We start from the raw sequence: 10309 nt of genomic DNA, 5'->3' as shown, positions 1-10309 counted from the left end.
TGGAAACAAGCTCTTGCCATGAGAATTCTGGTTCCTCCCTGATGGTTGATATATGCGACTACTGTGGCTTTGTCTGACTGAATCCAGATTAGGTTACCCTCCAGCAGGATGGTCCAAAGCTGCAGAATAGACCGAAGGTCTAGGAAGTTGATTGGGAGGCAAGACTCCAAGGACCAAGTCCTCTGCACTGATAAGGTTCCCAGAACTTCTCTCTAGCTTAATAGGCAACATTTGTGAGGGATCTCCAAGAGACAGGAAGGTTGGATTTCCCCATTAACAAAGCCAGAATTCTGAACCACCAAGCCAGGGACAAACTGGCCCTCATTGTGAAAGAATTGGTTTATCCAGGGACCTGACTGACTTACCCCCACAACATGATGTTGCACTGTAGAGATCTGGAGTGAAGCAGGGCAAATGGGTCAGCCTCAAAAGAGGTTACTATTATTAGGTCAAAGACGCCAATATAAAAGTGCACAACTCCTGTAATAGAGAGCTCAAAATTGCAATTGCAGAGTCTGAAGTATCTCCTCTGGAAAAAAAGTCCCTGGCCTGGGCTGTATCCAAGACTAGATCCAGATACTCAAAAGTCTGGACAGTCAGAGCAACAATGTCTATCAAAGGCCACGCAGACTGTTTCCCTAAACATAAAATTGTCTCACAATGAGGATGAGGTGACAACACAGCAGGGCTAGTACTGGGGCCTGCCCCTTGTTTAACACAGAGATGATAGGCCAAAAGGCAGAACCACAAACTGGTATAGCAGGGGCCCCACAGAAAAACGTAGCAAAAAATGTGGTGGGGAAGATGGTGATATGCAAGTAAGCATCCTGGTTGGCCACAGAAGCCAAAAACACCCTGATAAGGTGAGGCAAAAACAGATCTGGTGGATCACGTGCAGAATTTCTTTATTTGGAGAAAGAATCTGAAATCCAAGATAGGCCACATGCCACCTTTGGGAACAGTGAATAGGTTGAAGTAGAATCCATTCTGCCACAGAAACTAATGAAATACCTCTTTGGTTTGGAAGGCCTGAGAGGGCTCGATGGATATCTGCTAATCCGTGTGGAGAGGAGCAGAGGAGGGGGCAGGGAGCAAAACTCCAGTTTTTAGGCCAGGGATACTATCCTCTGCATCCAATCATCTGAGGTGCAAGCTATCCAAGTGTCAGCAAAGGTAAACAAGCATGCCCACCAATCTGGAAATTGGGGCTCACCTTAAATTTAGAAAAAGGCCTGAGCATTTGACAGACTTTGAGCCCAGACCAGACCTTGCAGGTGAACTAGGAGCCAAGCTTGAGGGGTCTCAACTATATGGGCACAGAAAAGGGGTGCTCTTCACAACGGTAGCATTCTTGATAAAGGTATCAAGACATCGTTGGCCATGCAGACCAGAAGCTTCTTAGATGTAGGTCTAACAATCCAGCACTTTAGGCAAAGTGTCCTACGCAAGACCCATGCGGGAGATATACCAGGAAGCCTCCAGCACACAGTTACAACCAAAGTTTAAAGCCACAGCTATTTGCGGTGTGTTCTATAAGCGAGGGATTAACTGCAGGAGTTGTAAGATCCCCTTAAGGGATTCAGAACAGTCAGCCTTGACCTGGCAAAGTAAAGGGGTAAAGAGAGGGACCCGCCAGTGTGAACAGCATTCTAGATATGGCTTCCAACCACTTATCAGTTGGGCTCTTAAAGACACGTGCATCCTGTACCGGAAAGGTTGCGCTTTATCAGGGTGGGACACCACCAGATCCAAAGTGGGAACAGCCCACTTTTGTACAAAATCCTCTACAATCAGACAAAAGGCTAATAAAACTTTAGGGAGGGAGCAAACAGCTTGTGAGGCTGTTTCCAATCTCCATAGAGCAAAAACAGGAACAGCGGGTGCAACGGAAAGATCTTTGTGGCATTAGGGCTATAAAAGACCCAAGACTGCAAAATACAGTTGACCGAGGAAACACAAAGACTAAGGAACCGGAGAAGAGGCGGGCCTTCTAAATCTGAAAGGGTGACATATTTTCTGTTGTTTGGGGAGGAGGCTCCATCTCTTGCAATGCTGTCCTGGAAGAAGTTCATGGGAAAACATTGGCAGAAGCAAGAGGTTGATATTTTTAGTTTCAGAGGGGTGTGCATTGCATCAATAATTTAGGAGTGACTGCAGAAAACTGCAAATCCACCAGGATAAGCTCATCTTGCAAACCTGGAGTGACTCAGAATCAGTCTCTGCAAGCCAATGGCTCAGAACCTACAGGCAGATCAAATACAAAATCTGCAGAGGAGGGCACAGAAGCATGTTGACACCATCAGTAGGCTGGCTGCAAGCAGCCCCTGGAGCCATTAGTAGTGTGTGAACTGGAGGCAACTGAAGACATCCATCCTCCTAGGACAAAGTTGTTGTTTTTTCGTTTTTACCATGCTGGTAGTAAAAAGGTGTTATGCTGGACTAGTCTACGTTTTTTTTTTCTTTAGCCAAAGTCCAATTCTTCTGTATGCGGTTGTATAACCCGAAGATTACATACAGGTATCCTGTATACCTCAATGGACGAGAAAGAAATGGGCACATTCCAGAAACGGAAAAAAGGTTTTCGTTAGTAAAAAAGAGCCCATAATGTTCTAAAATCAATATCATGGTATACCAATTGCATTGTCCTTCATGTGTGAAGTACAGGTTCACTTTAAGCAGAAACCGTGTGCCACCAATGAAGTTTCAAGACAATACACTTCCCACACCATGTAGCCAAAAAAAGGACAACTTAGTATGACTATGCATCACCATTTAGGTCTATTCTCCTCAACAGCTCCTCCAATGGCAACCACGGGCTGGAATATGCAAGACTACGAACAATGAGCAAAGCAAGACAACCCGACAGCTTCACTGAACCGGTAATCCCACTCTCAGCCTTTTTTGGTGTGTAGAAGATACACGTGAGGTCAATACTAGTGGTTTTTAAATAACTGCATCTGCTCTTTATCAGAAGATTCACTGCTCTCTGAATCAGCATTTGAATCTGAAACACGAATAGCAGCAGATGGTTTAAACAGTCAGGATGGATGAATGGAGCAAGAGTTGACATCTTAACCGGGACTGCTGCTTGGGTCTAAAAAAAATTATTGGACAACTTTCCTTGTATTAATATGGTAGAGTAATACTGTTGGTTTATAAAGCCTCCTCTAGTTTAACCCCTTCATGACAGCTTGTTTTCAGTTTCTGTTCGTAAATGACTGACACACTTTTTAAATTTTTGCTGTGTGATTCTTCCATGGCAGTTAAAAGGAAAAAAAAACATAGAAAATCCTTTTAACAAGTTTTGATTATTATTTACAACATTAGAGACTGATCCTGACAGCATGTCAGAATCAGATCTCACTAAGGGCTTGTTCACACCAAGCGGGTTCCGGGAGCAGAGCAGTTACAGACCGGATCAAAACTGCATCCAATGTATTCCAATGGTATTTTGGGCTCTAGTTCACACCGCAGCGTTCAGTTCCAGAGCATGTAAAAAAAACTGCAGCAAGCCCTATTTTGCCTGCTCTTGAATGCATCAAAAATGCATGCAAATACCCTGGAACGCACTGAAAGGCCACTTTAAACTAAAAAAAAAACAAAAAAAACACACGTCTCGGAACGCTTCAAAAACGTGATATAACACACTGCGTGTGCAGAAACTCATGCAGATCTGGTCTGCATTTGGTGTGTACAAGCCCTAAGGCCTTGTTCACACCAAATGCAGAGCAGATCCGTTCAGGTGTCTGCACACGCAGTGCAGTGGGTTGTGCCACGTTTTTGCTGCGTTCCGGGCCGCTTTTTGGTAAACTTTTTTTTTTAGTTTAACATGGACTTTCAGTGCGTTCCAGGCATTTGCATGCGTTTTTTATGCGTTTGCAGATCACGAGCAGGTAAAATAGGGCCTGCTGCAGTTTTTTCACCTGCTCTGGAACTGCACGCTGCATTGTGAACTGGAGCAAAAAATACCATTGGAATACATTGGACGCAGTTTTGATCTGGTCTGCACCTGCTCCGCGCTTGGTGTGAACAAGGCCTAAAGGTTTCTGATCGTGCCCAATCAGAAGTGATACATTTCAGGCACAGAGATACATTGTAACATTGTGCCTGAAATGTATCACACAGCTTCATCAACATCTGCCAGTCTATGGAGCTGTCAAAACGAATAGCAGAGGAGGTGACTCACTCTGCTACCTTTAGCTGTCAAATACTGGATCGCTATTTAGCGATCCGGTATTTGTATGCAGCGGCTTCATTCTTTCAATAATGAAAGAAAAAAAACTTTTACAAAAGCTTAACTATTTCATTAAATAATGCCTCAATACTGATGCATTCATTAATGAATGGTAACCGCTGAGAAACAGCGGTTATCAGCATTACAGAGCCGCAAATAACAGGTCACGTACAGTGTACATGGCCAGCCATTTAGGCACTTTGTGGCTGGACGTACAGTGTACGCCTCGTGTCACGAAGGGGTTAATATTTCAATACATACAAATTGCTAAAGTACGGATACAGCAAATAATTGTAAAGGAAACAATTATAGACGGACCAAAAACACCCTTTCAGTACCATAGAAGATGGCTCCTCATCACTTTCAAAGTCCTCCTCTGAGCTCTCACTGTCCGGCGTTTCAATTTTTACTGGTTTCTTAGACTTGGCCATCGCTGCTGTCAGTTTAGATCCTCCACTGGAATTTTTTTGCTGTGCTGACGGAAGAGCTGTGGCAGGTTTCTGGTCAAGAGACAAGCAGCCAAAAACTTAACTTAACAAAAATACCATCGGAACTTTGGATGCTGGCATCACAAACTTGTCAATTGTCGTTTGAAATTTTGTTTAAGTTTAGTTTTTTATTTAACATTCTATCTTGGAATGAATGGAGTTTTCAAACGAAAACCACATTCACTGTTGGAAAATTTTCATAAATCCAACGAGTTTCTAACATGCTCCTTCAAAAATGTTCAGGAACATTGTTGTTTTTGTCTGTCGACTGCACCATACTAATTGATAGATATTCGAACGAACGTGCTAAACATGTTTTTTCGTACAAAAATAGCCTTACAGTACCTTAGAAGCTGGCTCCTCATCACTTTCAGAGTCTTTCTCCGAGCTCTCACTGTCTGGCTGTGGGGCCTTTACTGGTGACTTTGACATCGCTGCCGTCTGTTTAGATCCCCCACTGGAAGTTTTTGGCGTTTGTGTTGACGGAAGAGCTGTGGCAGGTTTCTGGTCAAGAGACAAATGGTGGGATAATTAGGACAGGGATTATATTGAATGGAGAAAGTAGGGTATACACCAGTTTTTTGCACGAACATTCGTATGAAAAATACCATCGGAACTTTGGATGCTGGCATCACAAACTTGTCAATTGTCGTTTGAAATTTTGTTTAAGTTTAGTTTTTTATTTAACATTCTATCTTGGAATGAATGGAGTTTTCAAACGAAAACCACATTCACTGTTGGAAAATTTTCATAAATCCAACGAGTTTCTAACATGCTCCTTCAAAAATGTTCAGGAACATTGTTGTTTTTGTCTGTCGACTGCACCATACTAATTGATAGATATTCGAACGAACGTGCTAAACATGTTTTTTCGTACAAAAAATAGCCTTACAGTACCTTAGAAGCTGGTTCCTCATCACTTTCAGAGTCCTCCTCTGAGCTCTCAGTGTCTGGCTGTGGGGTCTTTACTGGTGTGTTAGACTTGGCCATTGCTGCCGTCTGTTTAGATCCCCCACTGGGAGTTTTTGGCTGTGCTAATGGAAAAGCTGCGGCAGGTTTCTGGTCAAGAGAGAAGCAGTATAATAATTAAGATCAGGATTATAATGAATTGAGAATGTAAAATTTGGCAAATAAATTGTATATAAAACACTGAAATAAAGAGCAAAAATACCCGTTCAGTACCTTAGAAGCTGGTTCCTCATCACTTTCAGAGTCCTCCTCAGAGCTCTCACTTTGTGGCTGTGGGGCCTTTGCTGGTGTCTTAGACTTGGCCATCGCTGCTGTCTGTTTGAATCCTCCACTGGGATTCTTTAGCTGTACTAATGGAAAAGCTGCGGCAGGTTTCTGGTCAAGAGAGAAGCAGTATAATAATTAAGATCAGGATTATAATGAATTGAGAATGTAAAATTTGGGAAATAATTGTATATAAAACACTGAAATAAAGAACAAAAATACCCTTTCGGTACCTTAGAAGCTGGTTCCTCATCACTTTCAGAGTCCTCCTCAGAGCTCTCACTGTCTGGCTGTGGGGCCTTTACGGGTGACTTGGACTTGGCCATCACTGCTGTTTGTTTAGATCCCCCACTGGAAGTTTTTGGCGTTGGTGTTGATGGAAGAGCTGTGGCAGGTTTCTGGTCAAGAGACAAATGGCGGGATAATTAACACAGGGATATTGCATTGAGAAAGTAAAGTAGGGTATACAACAGTAGTTTTTGTGCACGAACGTTCGTATGAAAAATACCATTGCAAAGTTGGATACTGGCATCAGAAACTTTGCCGACTGTCGTTTGAAATTTCCCTTAATTTTAGTTTTGAACATTCTATTTTGGAATGAATGGAGTTTTCAAACGAAAACCACATTCACTGTGATCGAACGAGTTTCTAACATGCTCCTTAAACAATTTTCAGGAACATTCTTGTTTTTACTTGTCAATTGCACCGTACTAATTAAAAGATATTTTACCGAACGTTCTAAAAACGTCTTTCGTACAAAAATACCTTTACGGTACCTTAGAAGCTGGTTCCCCATCACTTTCAGAGTCCTCCTCAGAGTTCTCACTTTGTGGCTTTGGGGCCTTTACTGGTGTCTTAGACTTGGCCATTGCTGCCGTCTGTTTAGATCCCCCACTGGGAGTTATTGGCTGTGTTAACGGAAGAGCTATGGCAGGTTCCTGGTCAAAAAGACAAGCAGCAGGATAATACAGATAGGGATTATAATGAATTGATAAAGAATATGGCAAATAACTGTATATAAAAACACTGAAATAAAGAACACAAATACGCTTTCAGTACCTTAGAAGCTGGCTCCTCATCACTTTCAGAGTCTTTCTCCGAGCTCTCACTGTCTGGCTGTGGGGCCTTTACTGGTGACTTAGACTTGGCCATCGCTGCTGTTTGTTTAGATCTCCCACTGGAAGTTTTTGACGTTGGTGTTGACGGAAGAGCTGGGGTAGGTTTCTGGTCAAGAGAGAAGCAGTATAATATTTAAGATCGGGATTATATTGAATTGAGAAAGTAAAGTAGGGTATACACCGTTTTTTTTGCATGAACGTTCATATGAAAAATACCATTGAAACATCGGATACTGCCATCACAAACTTGCCGATTTAAATTTCGTTTAATTTTAGTTTATATTTAACATTCTATTTTGAAGTAAATGGAGTTTTCGAATGAAAACCACATTCACTGTTAGAAACTCGTTCGATCTTGGAAAATTTTCCAACATGCTCCTTCAAAAATTTTCAGGAACATTGCTGTTTTTGTCTCTCGACTGTACCATACTAATTGATGGATATTCGAACAAACGTTCCAAGAACGTTTTCTTTCGTACAAAAATACCCTTAGGTTACCTTAGAAGCTGGTTCCTCATCACTTTCAGAGTCCTCCTCAGAGCTCTCACTTTGTGGCTGTGGGGCCTTTGCTGGTGTCTTAGACTTGGCCATCGCTGCTGTCTGTTTGAATCCTCCACTGGGATTCTTTAGCTGTACTAATGGAAAAGCTGCGGCAGGTTTCTGGTCAAGAGAGAAGCAGTATAATAATTAAGATCAGGATTATAATGAATTGAGAATGTAAAATTTGGCAAATAATTGTATAAAAAACACTGAAATAAAGAACAAAAATACCCTTTCGGTACCTTAGAAGCTGGTTCCTCATCACTTTCAGAGTCCTCCTCAGAGCTCTCACTGTCTGGCTGTGGGGCCTTTACGGGTGACTTGGACTTGGCCATTACTGCTGTTTGTTTAGATCCCCCACTGGAAGTTTTTGGCGTTGGTGTTGATGGAAGAGCTGTGGCAGGTTTCTGGTCAAGAGACAAATGGCGGGATAATTAAGACAGGGATTATATTGCATTGAGAAAGTAAAGTAGGGTATACAACAGTAGTTTTTGTGCACGAACGGTCGTATGAAAAATACCATTGCAACGTTGGATACTGGCATCAGAAACTTTGCCAACTTGTCGTTTGAAATTTCGCTTAATTTTAGTTTAGAACATTCTATTTTGGAATGAATGGAGTTTTCAAACGAAAACCACATTCACTGTGATCGAACGAGTTTCTAACATGCTCCTTAAACAATTTTCAGGAACATTCTTGTTTTTACTTGTCAATTGCACCGTACTAATTAAAAGATATTTTACCGAACGTTCTAAAAACGTCTTTCGTACAAAAATACCTTTACGGTACCTTAGAAGCTGGTTCCCCATCACTTTCAGAGTCCTCCTCAGAGTTCTCACTTTGTGGCTGTGGGGCCTTTACTGGTGTCTTAGACTTGCTCATTGCTGCCGGAAGAGGTGTGGCAGGTTCCTGGTCAAAAAGACAAGCAGCAGGATAATACAGATAGGGATTATACTGAATTGATAAAGAATATGGCAAATAACTGTATATAAAAACACTGAAATAAAGAATACAAATACCCTTTCAGTACCTTAGAAGCTGGTTCCTCATCACTTTCAGAGTCCTCCTCAGAGCTCTCACTTTGTGGCTGTGGGGCCTTTGCTGGTGTCTTAGACTTGGCCATCGCTGCTGTCTGTTTGAATCCTCCACTGGGATTCTTTAGCTGTACTAATGGAAAAGCTGCGGCAGGTTTCTGGTCAAGAGAGAAGCAGTATAATAATTAAGATCAGGATTATAATGAATTGAGAATGTAAAATTTGGCAAATAATTGTATAAAAAACACTGAAATAAAGAACAAAAATACCCTTTCGGTACCTTAGAAGCTGGCTCCTCATCACTTTCAGAGTCCTCCTCAGAGCTCTCACTGTCTGGCTGTGGGGCCTTTACGGGTGACTTAGACTTGGCCAACGTTGCGGTTTTAGATCCCCCACTGGAAGTTTTTGGCGTTGGTGTTGATTGAAGAGCTGCGGTAGGTGCCTGGTCAAAAGAGAAGCAGTATAATAGTCAAGATCGGGATTATACTGAATTGAGAAAGTAAAGTAGGGTATACACCAGTTTTTTGCACGAACTTTCGTATGAAAAATACCATCGGAGCGTTGGATACTGGCATCACAAACTTGCCGATTGATATTTCGCTTAATTTTAGTTTATATTTAACATTCTATTTTGGAGTAAATGGAGTTTTCGAACGAAAACCACATTCACGGTTAGAAACTAGTTCGATCTGGGAACATTTTCCAACATGCTCCTTCAAAAATTTTCAGGTACATTGCTGTTTTTGCCTGTCAACTGCACAATACTAGTTGATAGATATTCGAACAAACATTCCAAAAACGTTTTCCTTCGTTAAAAAATACGCTTATGGTACCTTAGAAGCTGGTTCCGCATCACTTTCAGAGTCCTCCTCTGAGCTCTCACTTTGTGACTGTGGGGCCTTTACAGGTGTCTTAGACTTGGCCATTGCTGCCGTCTGTTTAGATCCCCCACTGGGAGTTATTGGCTGTGTTAACGGAAGAGCTGTGGCAGGTTCCTGGTCAAAAAGACAAGCAGCAGGATATTACAGATAGGGATTATAATGAATTGATAAAGTATAAAGAATATGACAAATAACTGTATATAAAACATTGAAATAAAAGAACACAAATACCCTTTCAGTACCTTAGAAGCTGGCTCCTTATCACTTTCAGAGTCCTCCTCCGAGCTCTCAATTTGTGGTTGTGGGGCCTTTACAGGTGTCTTAGATTTGGCCATCACTGCTAACTGTTTAGACCCCCTGCTGGGAGTTGTTGGTTGTGTTGATAGAAGAGCTGTGGCAGGTTTCTGGTCAAAAGATAAGCATCAAGAGAATTAGGATAGGGATTATAATGAATTGACAAATAATTGTACATAAAACACCGAAACACATCGTACAAAAAATACCCTTCTAGTACCTTAGAAGCTAGTTCCTCATCACTTTCAGAGTCCTCCTCTGAGCTCTCAGTGTCTGGCTTTGGGGTCTTTACAGGGGTCTTAGACTTGGCCATTGGTGCAGTTTGTTTAGATCCTCCAATGGGAGTTTTTGGCTGTGTTGGCTGAAGAGCTGTAGCAGTTTTCTGATGAAGAGAAACAGCAAAAAAATCAAGATGGGCACTATAAATAAATAACGCCCAACATTTGTATTCACTGGTTGTAATTCCCCCCCCCCCCCTATCAAAAAC

At 41.9% G+C, this 10309-nt stretch overlaps 1 protein-coding gene across 1 annotated transcript in view; it reads right to left on the bottom strand.

Moving 5' to 3' along the window:
• TCOF1 (treacle ribosome biogenesis factor 1) overlaps positions 1-10309 on the bottom strand; it is a 29452-nt gene that overhangs the window by 18040 nt on the left and 1103 nt on the right. The window contains exons 2-9 of the mRNA XM_018554947.1: positions 10043-10204; positions 9771-9932; positions 7856-8020; positions 6189-6353; positions 5620-5781; positions 5068-5226; positions 4573-4734; positions 2840-3004 (exon numbers count right to left, since the gene is read on the bottom strand). Coding sequence (XP_018410449.1) covers positions 2840-3004; positions 4573-4734; positions 5068-5226; positions 5620-5781; positions 6189-6353; positions 7856-8020; positions 9771-9932; positions 10043-10204 — 1302 coding nt within the window. The remainder of the gene's footprint in view (positions 1-2839; positions 3005-4572; positions 4735-5067; positions 5227-5619; positions 5782-6188; positions 6354-7855; positions 8021-9770; positions 9933-10042; positions 10205-10309) is intronic.

Source organism: Nanorana parkeri, unplaced genomic scaffold, assembly GCF_000935625.1.
Source record: "Nanorana parkeri isolate BGI_ZX_2015 unplaced genomic scaffold, ASM93562v1 scaffold179, whole genome shotgun sequence".
NCBI classification, from domain to species: Eukaryota; Metazoa; Chordata; class Amphibia; order Anura; family Dicroglossidae; genus Nanorana; species Nanorana parkeri.
The sequence above is the reverse complement of the archived record's forward strand: the minus strand, read 5'-3'. Positions and strand labels throughout refer to the sequence as shown.